The sequence below is a fragment of the Tupaia chinensis genome, unplaced genomic scaffold (genome assembly GCF_000334495.1).
Source record: "Tupaia chinensis unplaced genomic scaffold, TupChi_1.0 Scaffold148792_1, whole genome shotgun sequence".
In the NCBI taxonomy this organism is placed as follows: domain Eukaryota; kingdom Metazoa; phylum Chordata; class Mammalia; order Scandentia; family Tupaiidae; genus Tupaia; species Tupaia belangeri.
In genome coordinates this window covers 843,194-865,729 of record NW_006208639.1, presented here as the reverse complement: position 1 = coordinate 865,729, position 22,536 = coordinate 843,194, and the positions used below count along the sequence as shown (strand labels likewise).

The window sequence follows — 22,536 nt, the reverse complement described above, 5'->3', positions numbered from 1 at the left end:
TCCCACATGGTCAACTCCATGGTTAGAGTTCTAGACCTGGCTACTTCAAAAACATGCCATGTACATGCCAAAACCCTAAGAAGAAATTGAAGAAGGGATTGCAGTCAGTGTGGCCTCTCCACTGGGGAGAAGGGGGGGGTATTTTTCACCTTCCCCCTCTCTCTGTCTCTTGCTATGTCTCTCCAGGGAACATACACATCCTATAGTAAAAAATCTAAAGAGTGTATCTTTAAAATCTTTAAAGATTAGTACTGCTTTAGTTTGCAAGCATTTTTATGATACACATTTCAGTGTATTTTATACTTTGTCTTTTGGATGGTTACAGTTTCTTTTTTTATATATTTCATTTTATTTTATTTGCCATGGGACATGTATGTTCACCAGTGAGGGAGAGAGAGAGAGAGAGAAAATGAGAAAACAGACCTCTAGCTATGGGACACGAACAATGATCAGCCATGTGAATCTAGCACCTTCACCACCACGCCACTTGTTGGCCCCTTGGTTGTTTCTTAAAAGTCACTCTGAATGATGCTTTTATTTAGACTAATAGATTCTTATGAAAAGCATATTTATATTTGCAAAAAGATTTCTACTCAAGACTGATAATGAAAAGTTTTCATTTCATATTTTTTTAAAAAATAGTATAGAGTTTTTATTGTAGCATTGTTCCAGCGTATCCCCTGAGATACTAACTTAAATTTTTTTTCTTATGAGAAATACTGCTCTTGAAAATTCATGAGATATATTTATAGCATTTTTAATACACCTAGCAAATTATTTCAGAGTATTTAGGATACTGAATTCTCTTTTGCTGGTTCATTTTGAAGCCATTATAGTTCTGTCATATCACCAAGAAAAACATGAAATTAACTAATAGGAAAATATATTTACCCATAGTCAGAAAGTTCAAAAAGTTAAATGTTTTGCTCAAACTGGTTTTTCCTTTATCTTTCCTCTAGTGAAAGTCATCTCCATTTGAAAGTGCAATACAAGATATATAGTGATTGAAAAAAAATTAATATTTAAATTCTGGAATTCTCTTGTAATTTTTCTATGACCTGAAAGCATACTTTTTAGACATGTGTACCTGCAAAATTCGGTGATACATTTAAAATCCTTACAGAGCCCAGCAAATGGCCTAATGGTTACATTGCTGGACTCCCATGTAGTCAAATATGGTACAAGTGCCAGACCCAGCAGCTCAAAACTCAGGCCGGGCACGTGTGTGTGCTTGAGTGCCTAAGATACTGAGAAGAGAATGGAGGAGAAGGGGTGTGGCATGGCTATCCCCCCTGGGTTGCGATTTTTTGCTGTCTCTCTGTCTCTGTTTCTCTGGTGAGTGCACACATCCTATAGCAAAAAAAACTCTATAAAAAGAAAAAAAATCCTTACTAACAATAGGGGAAAAGTATCTTTCCAATTATTTTAAGAACCTGGTTAAGTATTGAAGAAAAAAACTTCCCTGAGACATGCATTCTTTTCCATTTAGGAATAAATTGTTCTACATGGAATTCAATAATACTTAATTTTTTTAGTTTTGTTTCATTTTCAAAGATTTTAATTTAATATGGTAGACAGAGGAAATAAGTACAAAGTAAGTTGGGAAAAATGCCTAGTGGTAAATGTTTTATTGGGAAGAGAAAGAAAATTATTACAATGAAGAAACAGAATAAAAACAAAGCGATTTAATGTATGAATAATAATTTTTTAAAAAGGAAAAAAAATTCCCTATTAAAAAACAAAAAACTGTTGAGATTTTAATTTAATATGGTAGACAGAGGAAATAAGTACAAAGTAAGTTGGGAAAAATGCCTAGTGGTAAATGTTTTATTGGGAAGAGAAAGAAAATTATTACAATGAAGAAACAGAATAAAAACAAAGCGATTTAATGTATGAATAATAATTTTTTAAAAAGGAAAAAAAATTCCCTATTAAAAAACAAAAAACTATTGATGGGGCCAGCATAGTGTTTAAGGCATTGGACTTCCATATGGCCAACAGTAGTTTGAATTTTGGGCCTGGCAACTTGAAACTCATGCTGGGCACATGTGTGTGCATGCCCAAAAATCCTAGAAGGAAAATGGAGAAGGGATTGTGGTGTGACCATCCCCTCTGGGGGATGTCTTCTCACTTTCTCTCTCTCACTGTCTTTCTCTAGGAGCACATGCGCCCTATGGCAAAAACCTTAAAAAAAAGCTATTGATAACAGATTTGTTGCAAATGTGTTTAAATGCAAATCTATGCTAATGATAGGTCATTTTTTCCTAGAAAATTTTAAAGTATACTACACAAGAATGTTGAGATATTGGCTTTATGTACTTTATTGTTGACACTTACATACAAAAGTATGTGCAATACACATTTAGGAATAGGAAAATGATTTTGAAAGTTGTAGTCCTGCAGTAATATTTATTGGGCTTTGAAATATCTCAGCATAAATGAACTTGATGAAATTGACAGTGTGTTTGGTAGGATAGCTTCACTTTTTTCTTATATAAATAATAACATAGTATATGGGAACTTAGAATGAGAACTTGAAAATTATCTTGCATAGGGTTTGAAAATGTGGGTTTAAGTTTTATAGTAATCGAGATCTTTTGCTTGTGGTCCTTGCCAAATTTCTCAGTCTGAATCAGAACACTTATTCTGGTGGGCTAATTATCAGAGTAAAAATTACTCTCTGATTTCTCTGTGTTTATGATTTAAGAGATGTGGAAGAAGAGGATATTAACTTTTGATCACTTTAATTACCTGGCTGTTTTTAATATGCAGGAGATCTGAATCTCAATGTGGTAGCAATGGCTTTATCAGGTTATACAGATGAGAAGAACTCCCTTTGGAGAGAAATGTGCAGCACTCTACGATTACAACTGAACAACCCATATCTGTGTGTCATGTTTGCATTTCTGACAAGTGAAACAGGCTCTTACGATGGAGTTTTGGTAAGATAATTCCTGTTTCACAAGGTCTTCTTTGAATTAAGATTGTATATTTAACTTTGCTAAAATTTACAGATGTCTGTTGGATACACCATTATACAACTATATAATCAAAAAAACACATTCACTTTGAAGGTACTTCAAAACATTTCTGGAAAAATAGAATTGAAAGTTTATTTTGGCACAAAAATATTTTTAATTCTATGCACAGTTTCTTCATAACATGCATTTTCCACAAACTATTTGAAGACCCTTTTGTATTTAAATATGGGTGTGTATTTCTTTCCTTTTTTTTTTTTTTTTTTAAGAGAGATTTTTGTTATTGGGCATGTGCACTTGCCAGAGAGACAGTCAAAAAGCAAGAAATCATCCCCTACAAGAGTGGCCATGCTGCAGTTCCTTCTCCTCTCAGGATTTTGGGCACACATGCACTTATGTGCCCACTGTGAGTTTCAAGTCTCTGGGTATGGGACTTGAACTGCAGTCAACCATGTGGGAGTCCAGTGTCATAACCATTACACCATCTGCTATTCCCTCTTTTTCTTGGCTAAACTAACTTATGATGAATTGGTAGTTATAGTTACAGTGGCCATATGTCTTATCTGAGTTAGCATTTCTCATTCTCATTGTTCTGTTTGGGACATTAATTATATGATGGCACTACTTGCAGAAGACTATTTCATTTTTTCTCATTATTGGGTCTTTTTTTTCTCTCCTACTTTAACTACCTATGACCAAATCACCAAGTAGGTTTTTTTCTTTATCACCAAGTGAAGATACGGTGAAGTGAGATTTACTTACTAGTTTTAGTTATGTGCTTTTAAGCTTCACATTAGTACCAGAATATTCTTTGTATTATTGGGCTTCTTTTTAGCAATAGAAGAGCTTTCTACATTGAAACATGTGAGAAAACACTCTTCATGAGGAATGGTCACTCCACAATCCCTTCTCTTCCACCTCTTTCTCCTTTAAGGATTTTGGGCACACAGGCACTATGTTTCTCAGGCTGCCAGGTCTGAGACCTTAATTGCAGAGTTGGCCATGTGGGATCCAACTGCCTTAACCACCATGCCTACTGGCTGGTCCCCAAAATTAATTTCTGTGATGGAAAGATTAAATGGTATCTTTAATTTCACATACTATACAGTACTGCTAATATTTTATGTTGGCGTTATAGAAGACTTTTTTTTAGATTATGAATTTTTTAATGGATTATACAATAGAAGACTTTTTTTTTTTTTTTGGCTTTTTGAAAAAAACGTATTTCTTTCATGATCACGGGGAGTGCACACATACCCTTGTCAGGGTCTCATCACACTGCAGTTTCCTTCCCTCAGCCCTCAGGATTTGGTTCATGCAAGTGCATTCATTCTATTTCATATTGACTCCAGCTTTGAACCTGTCTGTGGTTAACTGTGTGAATTGAATTGCGGTTCAGTTTGTCACAGCCTGTGCTACTGAAGCTGGGCATGGACAGTTTTTTTAACTGAATTTTTTTAGTGTTTAAGAAGTAAATATTTGGGAACTAGCAGTTAGCGTAATGGCTATGTCGCCGGACTCCCACGTAGTCGACCGCGGTTCGCGTCCCGGACCCGGTGGCTTAAAACTCAGGCCGGATGCGTGTGCGTGCGTGCCCAAGATCCCAAGAGGAGAATGGAGGAGAAGGGATTGCGGCGTGACCATCTCCTCTGGGGGGTAATTTCTCACTTTGTCTCTCTGTCTCTCTCTGTCTGATGAGCGCACGTGCCCTAAAGCAAAAAAAACTCTCCAAAAAAAAAAAAAAGAAGTAAATACTTACTTTAAAAGGGTAACACTAACAATGTTAATACTGAGTTTCCTGAAAATTACTTCAAGAAGGGCAGATGGCCTGATGGTGTAGCAGTAACACTATTCTGTGAGATGCACACATATGGGGAAGTTCCAGATTTGGGTTCAGAGACCTCCCTGAGCAAGAGTCCCAGGATCTATGGTTGGCTAATTCTAGGAGAGGATCATGGCATGAGAATCCCATTGAGTTTGTCTGTCTGTCTCCCTGTCTCTCTTGTTCACAGAAGAGAGAAACTTAACAACAGAAAATGATTGATGGCTCTTCTAAGGTATATGCAATAACTGACTAATATATTTGAAAATACTTAATATGGGGCCAGCAGGTAGAGTGGTGATTAAGAGCGTTGGACTCCCACATGGCCAACTGCAGTTAGAGTCTTAGACCTGGTAGCTTGCTTTCTCTCTCTCTCTCTCTCTCTCTCTCTTGCTCTGTCTGTCTCACTGGTCAAATTTAAAAATAAATAAATAAATAAAGTTAATTTAAATAATTAAAAAAAAATAAATTTAAGTACTAGGTCTATTTAGTCTCTAAAACTTATTTTCTTCTTTCCAGTATGAAAACAAAGTTGCAGTACGTGATAGAGTGGCATTTGCTTGTAAATTCCTCAGTGATGCTCAGGTAAGAACTGATTTAATTTCATATTAGTATGAAGTCTTCAAAAAGTTTAGGAAAATGTTTATTATTGAAAAACTGTAAGGATTTTAAAACATATCATACTAAAATAAAATTTATTCCTTTTTTCAACAAACTATATGAAGTTCTCTCAAAAATATGAGATTTATATATAAATGATATAAAGTGATAATTTAGATAAAAATAATATAAACATATTTATCATAATTAAATGTAATTGTATAGAGTGCTGAATTAATATTTAGTTAATTTCTCCTTCCTGGAATAAGATTAGTTGGTAGATAAAGATGTTTAACTCACGTCTTAGTGATACTAAAGAAGGATTTCTTCATTTTGTGATACTAAAGAAGGATTTCTTCATTTTCAATACAGTAACATTACTGAATGCCTATACTCTATATATAGTGAGAGAGATGCACATAAACAAAGCAATACAAGTGTGCTAAGTACACTAAGAAGTGTGCATGAACAATTGGTAATACAATTGTGCCAAGTAGTATAATAATAATAAAGTATTCACGGATATTGAGGAATCATGGCTTGAGTTTGGGATGGGAAGTCAGAGAAGAAGTAAAGGAGATAGTTCTTTTGTTTTGTTGTGTTTTTGAGAGAGATTTTTGCCATAGAGCTCATGAGCTCAACAGAGACAGAAAGCAAGAAATCACCTCCCAGCAGGGATGGCCACACACAGGTCTCCTCTATTCTCCTCTTGGGATTTTGAGCACTCATGCACATGCACCCGGCATGAGTTTTAAGCCCCCAGATCTGGGACTCGAAACGTGGTTGACTGTGGGAGTCCAGCAATGTAACCATTATACCACCTGCTGGTCCGAAGGGGATGATTCTTGAGTTCCCTTCTAACTCAGATTCTATGATTTCATTAATAGTTCCCTTCTAACTCAGATTCTATGATTTCTGTTACATGCTTCTATGACAGACAAGAACTTTGCAGAATAATGAGGACAGTTTTCTTCAGAATACTAAACCACCTGCAGTGCTTTTATAGAATAATCAACAAAGCATAATAAATGCCTTGCTTTTTAAAATATTTTAAATGACTATAGATACTGCCTTAAAATTTGTAATAGATGCAGACTTCTTGGAGAGTACCAGAATCCACAGTAAGCTATGGAAAATGTGTATCAGAAAACTGTTGTGTGGGGTTCAAAAATTTTTTGTAGCAAAATAAACTTGTACTTGAAATAAATTTTTCCACTATCTTTTTGAAGTACCCTTGTACATATGTAGATTTTAGCAAAGGGTTTTGTTATAAATATTTGCCATTCGGGATAAAAATTTTTTTCCAAATGTAGAAGTTTTGAAGTTCAAAATATATAGTGTAACAGATTGCTTTAGAAAAATCACTTTGAATTTTCCAGTTAAATAGATACATCGAAAAGTTGACTAATGAAATGAAAGAGGCTGGAAATTTGGAAGGAATTTTGCTTACAGGCCTTACTAAAGATGGAGTGGACTTAATGGAAAGTTATGTTGATAGAACTGGAGATGTTCAAACAGCAAGTTACTGTATGTTACAGGTCAGTATGATTTGTCAGCTTAAAAAGTAAAAGATCAACCACATTTAGTATTTCCTTCCCTCAACTGTAAGTGAAGATGCACTTTCGATTACTTAGGACTTTTAGAATGCATTTAGTTTAACATCATCAGTTCATCAAACTAAGAACCTATATCTTTTCTTACTGTCCCCAAGTCTCCTCTTTATCCATTTATCCAGTTTTTCCTCGTTTTGGAAAGTGCCAGTCTTGATAGCATCAAATGAATTAATTGGAGGATATTCTCTCTCTTTCTCTCTCTCTCTCTCCCTCTCCCCACCTCCCCCCTCACACTTCCCCTTTACTCTCTCTCTTGCTCTTTCTCTATGTTTCCGGCGGGAGAAAACAATAAGAAAAGATTTATAAAATATATTTAAAATGCATATGTTATATAATTAGATCTTTTTTAGAAATCCAGTCTGAGAATTGCTCCCATTTAATTTAGATTTTCCATCTATTAGGTTGTCAGAAAAGTCATGACTTATTTTTCTATGCAGAAATGTTTTGTGACTTTTCTGGTGTCCCAGTAACAATTTTAGGGTCAAGATGAAGTCTACCATTTTGCTATCTCTCTTATCATTATCTTTTTTTTCTTTTTTAACTTGATTGCTGTAGGTCTAACAGTATCTTTAACTAATCAGAGTTAACCGTTTACTTTCTCATACTTTACACTTCACAAATGACATATAATGCTTCCTAACTAACCCTTTGGTTTCTTACCTCATACCTGACACTTTCCATGTTTTGTTTTATACTTCATGATTCACAAATGTTACTGCAGTGTAATTCCTTGTCCATACCCACTCCTTTGTCCTATTCTCGTATATTTCACTTCCACATCTATTATAAACTCCAACTTACAATGTTATTTTCGCATTGAACAGTAATTTGTCTTTACGTATATCATGAGTGCGAACCACATTTATCTTTTTTGGTATGTCTAGTGATTTATTTTTTCATTGAATATTGGGCATTGTGTATAGTACATTTTAGAGGTCTGGCCTCTTATATTTTTCTGAAGACTATTGGCTATAACTTTTAGAAGTTTAGTTATTAGCTGATCACTTTTGGTCTTAACATTTTGTTACTTTGAATCCATGGAAAGCCTGAGGTATTCTCTAAACCCTACTAATTTGATCAGATTAAATTTCTTAACTTTTTTTGCAGATTATGTTGGGGCTTTATTTTGGGAGCTTTAGAAGACTAACTAAATATAGGGACCAGTAGTTAGTGTAATGGCTATGTTGCGGGACTCCCACGTAGTTGACCGTGGTTCGAATCACGGACCTGGTGTCTTAAACTCATGCCGGATGTGTATGCCTGCATCCCCAAGATCCCAAGAGAATGGAGGAGAAAGGATTGTGGCATGGCTATCCCCCCTGGGGGGTGATTTCTCGCTTTCTGTCTCTCTGTCTCTCTCCGTCTGTCTGGCGAGTGCACGCACCCTATAGCAAAAACGTCTCCAAAAAAAAAAAAAAAAGAAAGAAAGAAAAGACTTCCTAAATATAAACTGACCAAATTCTTTCTTAGTTTATCCTTACCACAATAGAAGGGTAAAGAATTAGGTTATTATGATATCTTATTTTTCTGTTAATTTTCTTTTTTTTTTTTTTTTGGAGACGTTTTTGCTATAGGGTGCGTGCACTCGCCAGACAGACGGAGAGAGACAGAGAGACAGAAAGCGAGAAATCACCCCCCCAGGGGAGATGGCCATGCCACAATCCCTTCTCCTCCATTCTCCTCTCGGGATCTTGGGCACACATGCGCCCAGCATGAGTTTAAGCCACCTGGTCCAGGTCTCGAACCCCAGTCAACTATGTTGGAGTCCAGTGACATAGCCATTATGCTAACTGCTGGTCCCTCTTAATTTTCTTTTTGAGCTAGGGATTATATGCTACTTTAGTAAGTGGTCATAATTTTAACTTAGTAGATTTCTACTTTTTCAGTAAATGGAATTATCAAATCAGAGTTTTTACATATTCTTTCAGTTGAATATTATTTTCTTTGATAATTAGTATTGGGTAGTTTTTCGTGTACTCATTGGCCATTTGCATGTCTTCTCTTGAGAACTGTGTGTTCAGAGTGTGTGTGTGTGTGTGTGTGTTTATTTTTTCTGGTGAGCTGTTCAAGTTTCTTTTATATTCAAATTACCAATGTATAACTTGCATATATTTTTCTCTCATTCTGTAGGTTGTTTCTGCATTCAATTTTTTGTGTTTGTTGTGCAGATGCTTTTTAGTTTGATGTAACCCTATTTGTGTATTTTTGCTTTTGTTCTCTGTGCTTTTGAGGCCTTAAAAAATATTTGTCTTGGGGACCAGCAGATGGCGTAATGACTATGTCGCTGGATTCAGTGTAGCCAACTGTGGTTCTAGTCCCAGACCTGGTGGCTTAAACTCACACCGGACATGTGTGCATGCATGCCCAAGATCCTGAGATGAAAATGGAGAAGGGATTGCAGTGTGGCCATCGCCTCTGGGGGGGTGATTATGCACCTCTGTCTCTCTGTCTCTGTCTTTCTGGTGAGCACACATGCCCTATAGCAAAAACTTCTCAAAAAAAAAAAAAAATTTGCCTAGGCCAGTGTCCTGAGGTGTGTCTTTTGTGTTTATCTCCTAGTACTTTCATCATTTCAGGTCTTGTATTTATTTAAGTCTTTAATCCTTTTTAAATTTTTTTAATAAAAATTATGCCAGGGCTCATGTGCTCATTAAAGAAAGACAGAGACAGAGAGAGGAAAAGTGAGAGAGCACCCTCCCATGGAGTATGGTCACACGGCAGTCCCTTCTCCATTTCTCTCTCCTTTCAGGATTTTGAGAACACATACATATGCACTGGTGTGTTTTTCAAGTTGCTGGGTCCAGGACTCATACTGTGCAACTGGGGATCCAACCACCATAGCCACCACATCCCTGACTGGCCCACTTTTTAGTTATTTTTATATGATGAGAGTTAGGAGTCTAGTGTCTTTCTTCTGCATATGGATATCCAGTTTACCCAGCACTATTTATCACAGATACTGTCCTTTCCTCAAAGAATATCCTTGGTACCTTTCTCAGTGTCAGTTGGCTGTATGTAGATATATTTCTGGGTTTTTTATTTGATTCTTTTGCCTGTTTTTTTTGTACCAGTACCATGCAGTTTCAGTTATTATAACTTGACAATATATTTTGAAGTCAAGTACTGTGATAACTCAAGCTTTGTTCTTTTTGCATACAATTGCTTTGGCTATTTGAGGTCTTCTGTGATTCCATATAAATTTTACAGTTATTTGTATTTCTGTGATGACTACCATCAGTATTTTGGTAGGGATTGCATTGAATCTATAAATAGATTTGGGTAGTATTCCTTCTAGGCTTTTTTTTTTTTAATTCAATAACTAAAGGTAGTTTTATTAATGTTAAAAGTTTCTGTCCTTTTTCTGTAAGTAAGATGTTTGCTAAGTTCTCTCTAACATGGTACCCTTCTATCTGGCCCTCAAATAGGTCTGGGAAAATAGGGCATTAAATTGATGCCCAAGGCATCTTTGAAAGTAGAGGCTTTCTCCACCATGTAATGGGAAATATTCTGGACAATGCTAAAAGCCTTCTGTGAAAACCCAAAGCAAGCATAGATGGAATGTGAAATGTACAGGAAAAATATAGCTTTAAGAGAATTATCATTGGCAAGAAATTGAAGTTTTTGTTTTGTTTTCTTTTTTAAGAGAGATTTTTGCTATAGCGTGCATGTGCTTATTGGAGAGTCAGAGAGAAACAGCAGGAAATTACCTTCTAGGAGGTGGCCTTGCCATTTTCCTATCAGGATTTTAAGACACATACATACACACATGCACACCTACACCTGGAATGAGTTTCATGCCTCTGGATCTGGGACTTGAACCATGCTCAGCCATGTGGGAGTCCACCAATGTAACCACTATGCTATCTGCTGATCCCAAAATTGAAGTTTTAATGAAAAGAACTTTAAGTAAAACAAAGTGTTGACTTTGCCCTGTTGGCCTGGGCAAAAGAACTAAAAAACTTTTTTTTTTTTTTATTACTATTTTTTTTAAGAGAGATTTTTACTGTAGAGTGTGTACAGTCACCAGAGAGACAGAGAGACACAAAAAGACAGAAAGTGAAAAATAACCCCCTGGGGGTCTTGTCATGGCTCTTTTCCTTCTCCATTCTCCTTCAGGTTATTTTGGGCACACACACACATGTGCCCATCATGAGTTTCAATCTGTCGGGTCTGGGACTCAAACCACGGTCAACCACATGGGAGTCCAGCAACATAACTATTACACCATCTGCTGGTCCTTCTTTATTATTATTATTTTTTTTTTTGAGAGGTTTTCGCTATAGGGCGCATGCGCTCACCAGAGAGACAGAGACAGAGATACAGAAAGCGAGAAATCACCCCCCGGGGTGGATGGTCACGCCGCAATCCCTTCTCCTCCATTCTCCTCTTGGGCTCTTGGGCACGCACACACGCACACGCGCCCAGCGTGAGTTTTAAGCCACCGGGTCCAGGACGCGAACCGCAGTCGACTACGTGGGAGTCCAGCGACATAGCCATTACGCTAACTGCTGGTTCCCTTTGTTATTATTTTTAAGGTAATAAATAGAAGTCTTAATTGAAGGTGACAAAGAATAGACAGGCTTACTTTATAGATTAATAAGTATACAAAAGTAGTTTCTCAGTTCACAGTATATTGCTTCATACAAAGGACCGTGCTCAGTATTAGTTTAAATGTGACTGGGCAATTTGACGTGCATTGAGTTTAGATAGTTCAGATGGTGTGTAAATGCAGAAGTTTTAATTGTTGAGACGAAGGGTATTCATATCACTGCTTACTGTTTACTGCATGCAGCCAAGAAGGTGTTTCTCCTGGCTCCTTAAACTCAATTAAAAGATAGAGATTTACATTTCCTTGGCCAGGTACGATACATGTCAGCATATTGCATAGTAATGGCATTAGTGGAGGCTAGCTTAAGATAAATTAATGGGGCTTCCATCAGTTATTTCATTTATATCCTCCTCTTGAGCAATCTTTTGACCCAAAGATGACTTTAAATTGACTGACTTAAAATTACCCAGATTCCTCTGATTTGGCTAAGAAATTTTAAACAATTGAAGTAATTAATGTTTCTTTTTAGGGTTCACCTTTAGATGTTCTTAAAGATGAAAGGGTTCAGTACTGGATTGAGAATTACAGAAATTTATTAGATGCTTGGAGATTTTGGCACAAACGAGCTGAATTTGATATTCACAGGAGTAAGTTGGATCCCAGTTCCAAGCCTTTAGCACAGGTAAGTTTGTTTTTTTGGAGAGAATGAAATTGTAACATATTAGAGTTCAGTTTAGTAAATTATTTTTAGCTTATTCTTTTGCTTATATTGAGTTCTCATTATGTTTTTATCCCAGACAGCACTTTGCCCTTAATCTTTTGGCTCTTTATGTCTGCTATTTTTTAATAGTAATCTCAGTAGCTTGAGCTTCAGTATGATACAGAACAAACTACAATAGGCCTGGATGATTTTAGGCAAACCTCAGTCAATCCTAGGTCTGTCTCAAGTTTTCCAATATATTCCAAATTCTTTCAGAATCTATTATTTGATCTTCAATATTACATCTATTATATGAAATTTAGTTTCTGTTCAGGCTGAACATTCCTGATCCAAAAACCCAAATTTCAAAATACTCCAACATTTACAAATTTTTGAGCCTCGGTATGATGGAAAATTTCACACCTGACTTCATTCGACAGACCACAGTCAAAATGTTGCAATATAAAACTACTGTATAAAAGTACTCAAGACCGTATATAGGTTGTATATGAAAATCAGTGAATTTCATAATTAGGCTTTGCTTTGCCCCAAGGTATCTTATGTATATGCAAGTATATTCCAAAAATATATTCCAAAAATAGAAAAAAAAATTCCAACTCTGAAACACTTGTGGTCCCAAGCATTTTACATAAAGTATAGTAGACCTGTATTGAATTTTCTGTACTGTGTATGTGCAATAAGTCAGGATTGTTTTTATTTCTTTTTATGTAATAGGTATATGTATCTCTTAATTATATATATATATTTTCTTAGCATTAGTTTAAAAATTATATCAGTTATCACATAAGACAACATGAAATCAGTATATTTTACTTCAGACATTAAATATTGGGTTATTCTTAATGTGAGCACTGGATGGTGCTATTTTCTTATTTTTAGGAAATTGAGAAATTAGTGCATTATACTATAACAAAATACATATGTTACTAATCTTTTTCTAATTGATTAAGAGCTCAGGATTTACTTTCAGAGCAATATGACCAGCTTCTATTACTGTTGTTCTAATTTTTTTAAAGAATTATTTTAGTTTAACTTTATTTATTATTATTGTTACTTTCCAGTTTGATCAGACAGAGAGAGAGAGAGAGGGAAAGTGAGAAAGCAAGCTACCAGATTCAGGACTTGAACCACGGTCAGCCATGTGGGAGTCCAGCGCCTTTAACCACCACGCCACCTGCCAGCCCCCTAATTTTTTTTTTTTTTATGATTTACCTGTATACCATGTAGGATCCTTAACTCCTTTGTATCTTAAGAAAAGAATGTTTTATTTACAAGAAATTATTGCAGAGAATATACTCCTACTAAACTTTATACATCTTACTGGGATATTTTGTATGATGACCAAGTATGAATTCTGAAGTCTTTTTTATTTATAAAATGTTGGTCTAAAGTTTCTGTGTTTCTAACATCCAATAATATTAAGTAGAATATAGGACTTGTAGCAAAGTGATTATGGGAGCCAGATTCCCCATGGCTATGTGTGGTTCAAATTCTAGCCTCAGCAACTTGAAAAACACTGCAGTGTGTGTGCATACATATCAAAATCCCAACAGGATAGAGAAGGAGAGAAAGGATTACCAAATTGCCATACCCACTTGTGGGGTGCCGTCTCCCTCCCTCTCTCTATCTGAAGAGTTCACATGCCTTCTGACCACTAAAAAAAAAAAAAAAAGAAGAAGAAGAAGAAGAATATTATAAGGGAAGTCACAGAAAAATACCCAAATAATATAATGGTTAGGTGGATATTTTAAATGAAAGCTAATTAAATTTAGCAGATAAACTATTTTATAGAATAAAATGAAGTTTTTACAGTGATTTTAAAATAATTTTTTAGAATCCAAGTTTAAATTATTTCATATGGTTTACATTACATTTTATCCTCCTTTCATTTGTTTTATAGGTATTTGTGAGTTGCAATTTTTGTGGCAAGTCAATCTCCTACAGCTGTTCAACTGTGCCTCATCAGGGCAGAGGTTTCAGTCAGTATGGTGTGAGTGGCTCACCAACGAAATCTAAAGTTACAAGTTGCCCTGGCTGTCGAAAACCCCTTCCTCGATGTGCACTTTGCCTCATTAATATGGGAACACCTGTTTCTAGTTGTCCTGGTATGGCACAATCCTACAAAATACTTTTGTGAGCAGAAGTAAATTTTTACATACTTGATTTAATGTTGCAAATAGAATATATACTAGCATGGGTTTGTACTGTTCATGAGAAAGGCCAGTGTACTGGCTTGAAAGCGGTTCTCTATAAATTTTACTGTTTGTACATTAAGATAAAATATGGGGCCAGCAAGCAGTGTGGTAGTTAAGGGCTGGATCACATGTGGCTCACTCTGTGGTTTGAGTCCCAGACCTGGCAGCTTGAAAAGCATATCAGGTTACTGTGTGTGCATGCCTCAAATCCTAAGAGGAGAATAGAGGAGAAGGGATTGTGGCATGACCATCACCTTTGGGGTGTGATTTCTCACTGTGCCCCCTCAGTTGAGGGCATATGCCCTATAGCAAAAAAAACTTGAAAAAAAAAATGTATCCATGATATTGTAGGTAATCTCACAAATGTTGACCAATTTGTGAGAAAAGCTTAGATACGGAGTAATCTCGTAATTATACCATTTTCTTATCACTGTTTCCACCACAAGGAGTTCTTTCAGATTGGATATTTAAAAATCATTGTGCCTGCAAGATATTAACAAATACCTTGTATTCCTAAAAATTTCTGGTAGTCTTAAATCACTTTGACATTTTCTCTTATTCATCTTTCAAAATCGATCTGTAAAATACTGAGTTCTATACACATAGAAATTTTTGTATAGAAAAATGTGTCATGATTTGCCCAATGACCTAATACACAGAGAAAGTTTTAATCTAGAAGCCAGATCCCTTGTCCTATATGTTTTGGTGCTTTTTCAACTATGTCTGTAAGTTACCTTTAAAAAAAAGTGTGCATGTATGTGTATATATATATATGTGTGTGTGTGTGTGTGTGTGTATGCATGTGTATATATGTATAATATATATATATTATACTAAACACATGGAACATTTATTTGAGAACAGTAGAAATTGAATATAATGCACCCATGCCTAGAAATATTCAAACCACTCACATAATTTGAATATAATAATACTGTGACAAACATCTTAGTTAAAAACATTGTCAGTTTTTTTTTTAAAAAAAAAAAAGGGAACCAGCAGTTAGCGTAATGGCTATGTCACTGGACTCCCACGTAGTCGACCGCGGTTCGCGTCTCGGACGCGGTGGCTTAAAACTCATGCTGGGCACATGTGTGTGCCTGCCCAAGATCCTGAGAGGCATGGAGGAGAAGCGACAGCAGCTTGACCATCCCCCCTGGGGGGTGATTTCTCGCTTTCTGTCTCTCTGTCTGTCTGGTGAGCGCACGCATCCTGTAGCGAAAACCTCTCCCAAAAAATATATATATATATATTTCAGTTTTTGGTGCACTAGAGTAATGAATGAAGAACTGAGTAGTGTCAGAATGTCTATTTTAGTCCTAACTCTGTGACATTTACTGAGTGAAACTGAGAGTTACTTTAGTCCTCTTTAAATCATTAGACTAGAGATCTTTTTTATTCTCACATTTCTGCTCTGCAGGTGGTTCATGTAAGTAGCCTACTTCATTGTTATATTAACATGTGAAAGAATTGCTATTATCCCTGGCTAAGTGATGTTTTTTTTTTTTTTAGAGGATTTTGCTATAAGACAGGTACACTTGCCAGAAAGACGGAGAGACAGAAAGCAAGAAATTGCCCCCCACCCAGGGGGATGGCCATGCCACAATCCCTTCTCCTCCATTCTCCTCTCGGGATCTTGGGCACAAACGCACATGCGCCTGGTGTGAGTTTAAGCCACTGGGTCCAGGACTCGGACTGTGGTCGACTACATGGGAGTCCACCAACATAGCCATTATGCCAACTGCTGGTCACACTAAGCAATTATTTTTAATCTAGATTTTTTTTGAACAAATGAAAGCAATATGTAGTGTTCTTAAATGATATTCTAGTTTTGATTTAAACTTTAATCAAGGATTTTCATTTTATACTTTGCATACCAATCACTTTTTAAAATATGTTCCTGATTCTAATAAGTAGAAAATAAAAATTTGAGATATCTACAATGAAAGAACAGGAAATAAATTATAGCATGAACAAGTCATCTAACTGTATGAACTGAGATACAAAGAAGTATTTAATGCATCTTTTGGACTGTAAATCTCTTTCTCTATGAAGGTTATTTGCCTTATAATGCCACCTTAAGTACTTTTCTACTTGATAGATACCAGGTTTTCAATATGTTCTATTTTTGAAATTAGGAAAAAATGATAATTTTCTAGAACTTAACAAAAAGTAACTTCTTAAACATTGTTGTGGGGATTATTATAATGAATATTTCATTACTCAATTTTATCAAGTTTTAATATTTTTCCATATTTAGTTCAGAAATATTTTCCAAATTTGTATCAGAAATTCTTTATATAGTACACATTTGAGCAATTATTTATTGCACTAAAATAAGGCTGATGTGGTCTAGCAGATGGCATAGCAGTTACATTTTAGGACTCCCACATGACTGACTATGGTTCAGGTCTCAGATCCAGTGGCTTAAAAGACACCAGGCATGTGTGTAATGTGTGCCCAAAATCCTGGGAGGAGAATGGGGGAGAAGGGATTCTGGTGTGGCCATCCCTCCTGATGGGTGATTTCTCACTGACTCTGTCTCTTTCTCTCCAATGAGTGCATGTGACCTAAGACAAAAACCTGAAAAAATAAAATAAAATAAAAAAGCTGATGTGCTGAAATGAATCAATAAAAGAGGCTTGTGGAGATTATGCTATGCCATAAGCATGGATAGCTAATATACAGTAATAAATCTGTTTTTCTAGAAAATGAATACTGGTTCACAATTTCTTACCTGTCACTCCAAAATTTCTAAAACTATTTGAATATCCACAGTTTTTTGAAATTGAATTTATAATCATTTCATTTGTCAGCAAAAGTTATCAGAATTGATGTGAAGCTAGTAAGATCTTTCTTTTTTTGTAAAAGAGAGATTTTTCTATGGGGTGCATGCACTCTCCAAAGAGAAAAAGAGACTGTAAGAAAGCGAGAAATCACCTCCCAGGGGATTTCTGCTGCCATGCAGCAGTGCCTTCTCCTTCATTCTCCTATTAGTATTTTGGGCATGCATGTACAAGTGCCCGGTGTGAGTCTCAAGCTGCTGTGTCCAGGACTCAAACTGTGGTTGACCTTGTGGAAGTCCAGCAATGTAACCATTACACCATCTGCTGGTCCTTCCTAAAATTCCCAAAGATTCTGATTGGTTTTTTTTTTTTTTTTTTAGGGGGGGGAGGTTTTCGTTATAGGGCGCGTGCGCTCGCCAGACAGACAAAGAGAGACATAGAGACAGAAAGTGAGAAACCACCCCCCAGGGAGGAGGGTCAAGCCACAATCCCTTCGCCTCCATTCTCCTCTCGGGATCTTAGGCATGCACACACATGCGCGCGGCGTGAGTTCTAAGCCACCGGGTCTGGAACGCGAACCACAGTCGACTACGTGGAAGTCCAGCGACATAGCCATTACACTAACTTCTGGTTCCCAAGATTCTGAATTTTGAAACGTATTTCACTCCCCAGAGTGGATAAAATATATTAAATGAGGAAAATGTCCGGAATTTTGAAGGAAATGATACCTCTATCTGAAGAATATTTGGAAAGCTTCAGGAATAATATACCACTTAAGCTGACCTGTTAAAGTTGATAGACTTAAGTATGTATAGATTTCAGAAAACTTTTCCAAAAGTCCAGCGACAAGTAAAAAAAAAAAAAAAAAAAAAAAAAAAAACAACCCATATATGAACTAGGTAGGGTAAAGAAGTCATTATGTATGATAAGTACTGGGAGTGTAGGAGAGAAGTAGAAAGTGTATCTGTGTAACAAGGACCTAGGAGTGAACTGTAGGAAATAGTATGGGAAAATTAGGAAGAACCTGATGCCTTTAAAGGCATTGCTGAGGGACTGGGAGGTGGCATGGTAGTTAAGGGTGCTGAGCTCCCCATATGGCCGACCAAGTGCTGGACTCCCACATGGCTGACCAAGGTTTGAGTCCTACACCTGGTGACTTGCTTTCTCACTTTCTCTCTCTCTCTCTGGTCAAATTAAATAAATACATTAAGTTAAGTAAGATAATTTTTTTTAAGGCATTGCTGAGGTAAGTTAGAGATTAATAAACATATTCGCTATTTTTCTCTCTCTTTTTTTTTTCTTTTTGGAGAGGTTTTTGTTATAGGATGCGTGCGCTCGCCAGACAGACAGAGAGACAGAAAGCAAGAAATCATCCCCCAGGGGGGCTGGCCACGCCACAATCCCTTTTCCTCCATTCTCCTGTCAGGACCTGGGGCATGCATGCACATGCACCCAGTGTGAGTTTAAGACACCAGGTCTGGGACTCGAACTGCAGTCAACTACATGGGAGTCCAGCGACATAGCCATTAACACCGACTGCTGGTCCCAATTAAGCATATTCTTTTTTGTGATGTGGAATCAGAAGAATTCTAGTTCCAAAATAAAACAGGACCTCATAGAAATCAAGTGCTGGGGCTGGCTCCATGACCTGGAAATTAAGGCAGCTGTATGCCACATGGCCATCCGTCCAGTTTGAGTTTTCAATCTGGTGACTTGAGAAGAATACTAGGTGTATGTGCCCTATAGGGTGGAGAAATGGAGAAGGGATTATAGCATCACCATAGGAGGTGCTTTCCTCTCTCTCCCTGGCACATGCCCTCTGACAAAATCGGAAAAAAAAAATTAGAGGGTCTGTTCAGTGTCCTGGTGGTTAAAGCAGGATTCCACATGATGGATCTCGCAATTTGAGTCCCAGAGCCAGCAGCTTGAGAAACACCCCTGGCATAAGTGCATGCATGCCCAAAATCCCAAAAGGAAGGAGAGATGGAGAAGGGATTATGGTGTGACTATTCCGCATAGTTGCTGCTTTCTTCTCTCCCTCTGTCTGTCTCTGATGAGTCCTTACACCCTCTATCAAGAAAAAAAAAAGTTACAAAAACAGTGAAATTCGCTATCAAGAGCTTTACAAAAAGGTATAAAATAATGTCTCTCTTTTTTTTTTTCCAGGTTTTTGTGTATATATTTGACAGAGAGGGAAAGTGAGAAATCACTCACCAGAGGGAATGGGAATGGCCAGACCCAATCCCTTCTCTAGTCTTCTCAGGATTTTTGGCATGTGCACACATGCTCAGCATGATTTTTCAGGTCTAGGATTTGTACCTCAGTTGGTCATGTGGGAATCCAGCACCTTAACCACTACACCACCTGCGGGCCCAGGTGGTGTATATTTTCTTTCTCTTTTCCCTCTTTCATGACTGTTGGTGAAGCTTTTAGTAACAGTCTTAGTGTATTAACATCTTAAAGGCTTGAACCAGTTATTTATCCTTTCACCTTCATATTATCAGCAAAAACATGGGTTTTAAAAAAACTGTCTCTGGGGTCAGCAGGTAGCATAGTAGTTAAGACGCTGGACTCCCATATTGTCAACTGCAATTTGAGTACTGACCCAGCAGCTTGAAAATTATGCAGGGTGCATGTGCTTATGTGTGCGTGCCCAAAATTCCTAGGGGAGAATGGAGGAGAAGGAATTGTGGTGTGGCCAGCTCCCGTGGGGGTTGATTTCTCTCTTTCTGTCTCTGGCAAGCCCACATATCCTTTTGCAAAAATCTCTTAAAAAATAATCTCTCTGACTACAAGATGTATGGTCATTAAAGTGTGATCTGCAATGGTCTAAGCAAAATTTATTTTTAGTGTGTATGTATGAATAGTGTTTTTAGGCAGGGTCTTGCTGTGTAGAGTATCTTCCTGCCTCGACTTCCCAGGTATCTGGAACTACAGGTATGTACTGCTCCTTCGGACACAGTCTTGCTATGTTGGCCATGCTCACTGCAAGCTCACAGTCCTTGCAAGGAGCTGGGATTACAGGCACATGCTACCATGCCCAGCTTTTTAGGTATAGTAGGATCAAAGCAAATGCAATATGATATGTGATTTATTTTTTGAACATAATTTTATAAATACCTTTTAAGTGATTTTAAATAAAATATTGTGATATAGTTAATGAAGACCATTTTCTTTTTCTGTAGGGGGATCCAAACTAGATGAAAAAGTGGACTTGAGCAAGGACAAAAAATTAGCTCAGTTTAACAACTGGTTTACATGGTGTCACAATTGCAGGCATGGTGGGCATGCTGGACATATGCTTAGTTGGTTCAGGTAATCAGCACATTCCTTTTTTACTATGCTTACAGTTACAGGAGATAAAGCAGATTGTCTATTAAATAGCTTTGATTTGTCTGAATGTACAATCAAGCAGTTTCTTTTTTATTGTCATGTGAGTTAACAAAGGTTGTGGTGAGATTTCTTTCCTTCATTAGATAATCCTATGTTATGTTGAACTGTAAATACTTATTTACAAAATAACTTAAGTATTTTTTTCTGAGTTAAGTGATTAGCATTATTTAACTTTGAGGAGATGATTTATTTACTGTTCTTTATAACTGAATATCCTATAATTTATTGGATAATTGAAGTATAAATAAAATGACAGAGCACCAAGCTACCTCAGTTCTCTTCTGAATAAACTTGTTATGTAGTAGATAAGCACCTCGTGCAATGGAGACTCTCAAGATTGTACTTAACTTTTATTTTGGCCAGTGCCAGTGGACCTCTTCTTGGTGCCATTATATCCCATTTGTCTCAGTGGCTTTAATTTAAACTCTGAGCACATTCCTATCATAACCTTCATAATGATAAATGAGATATCTTGCTATATGTGAGGGTTTTGGGAAAAAATCATGAAAAAAATTAAAGTACAAGTTTATTTTGGTGCAAAAAATTAAGATCTGTACAAAGTTTTTTTATAATATGCATCTTCCATAAACTGTTTGAAGGTATCCTCTTATGTAAGAAATTCACTTTTTAGTAACTTTCTTCCCCAAGTTCAGCTTGGTGCATTTTTAATTTGTTGCTTTTAATGTTTTTCCTGGTTTTAATTTCTATGTTTCCAAATACCATTTTGAAAACTGGCATTGTATATTGACTTAGGTAAATAAATGTATGTATATATGTCTCTTTAATTTGGGTTTTAATTGTATTTCACATGTTTTTTTAGGGACCATGCAGAGTGTCCTGTGTCTGCATGCACATGTAAATGCATGCAGTTGGATACAACAGGGAATTTGGTACCTGCAGAGACTATCCAGCCATAAAATATTATCACCTAAAGAGAAACCTTCAAGTGTGAAGCTTTCTAATAGATGTCCTTCATAGTTCAAAACATACCTCAGAACAAGCCACTCATGACTTTCCTGTAATGGGAAAATAAATCATTCTATCAGATCAGCAATTTGATGTTTGAGTGATTTTGATGTGCTTCACAGAGATAGACGCTGCTGAACATCAGAGTGTGAGCACGAGTTCTGTTCAGTAGATTGAAAAAACTCATTTTAGAACTTTCTAAAGTTATCTTGAAATCATGAACACATTATAAGCAGCTTCCAGAATAACCAAGAGGAGTCCTTGAACCTGTATTTTTTAAATCAAAGTTGGATATCTTCCAGTAAAATCTACACTTTTAAAATAAAATGACCAGTTCAGTGATTTAGATGATACTTAATCTCATCCATGCTTAGATCTCTTTCAAATAAATTGAAATTACGGATTTTTACTTTTAGAATTGGAGAGCCTGTATCCCACACGAAAAACAAATTTTATCAATGTATTATTTCATGCGTATATATATATATTTTTTTTTTTGAGAGGTTTTTGCTATAGGGCACGTGCGCTCGCCAGACAGACAGAGACATAGAGACAGAAAGCGAGAAATCACCCCCCAGGGGGGATGGTCACGCCACAATTCCTTCTCCTCCATTCTCCTCTTGGGATCTCGGGCACGCACGCACACGCGCCCGGCGTGAGTTCTAAGCCACCGGGTCCGAGACTCAAACCGCGGTCGACTACGTGGGAGTCCAGCGACATAGCCATTATGCCAACTGCTGGTTCCCTGATGCGTATATTTTTAAGGAGCCATTCTCATCATTCACTTTCATTTTAAGCTAAATTTTTTGGTAGAGACCATTATTGTCTTCCTATAAATGCCAAAATTAAGAATGTATTTTACTACTCTTTCTCTTCAGAAGAGCAGAATATACTATTTCAGGGGAATGTGTTT

The 22,536-nt window shown here is 36.7% G+C and overlaps 1 protein-coding gene across 1 annotated transcript in view; it reads left to right on the top strand.

Annotated features, from left to right (window-relative positions):
* The window catches only part of MIOS (meiosis regulator for oocyte development), a 28,988-nt gene extending 7,277 nt beyond the window's left edge, over positions 1 to 21,711 (top strand). The window contains exons 4-10 of the mRNA XM_006170633.2: positions 2,773 to 2,942; positions 5,320 to 5,385; positions 6,780 to 6,938; positions 12,092 to 12,244; positions 14,184 to 14,388; positions 20,450 to 20,579; positions 21,478 to 21,711. Of these exons, the coding sequence (XP_006170695.1) occupies positions 2,773 to 2,942; positions 5,320 to 5,385; positions 6,780 to 6,938; positions 12,092 to 12,244; positions 14,184 to 14,388; positions 20,450 to 20,579; positions 21,478 to 21,574 (980 nt within the window). The 3' untranslated portion in view covers positions 21,575 to 21,711. The remainder of the gene's footprint in view (positions 1 to 2,772; positions 2,943 to 5,319; positions 5,386 to 6,779; positions 6,939 to 12,091; positions 12,245 to 14,183; positions 14,389 to 20,449; positions 20,580 to 21,477) is intronic.
* Positions 21,712 to 22,536: the final 825 nt, after the last annotated feature.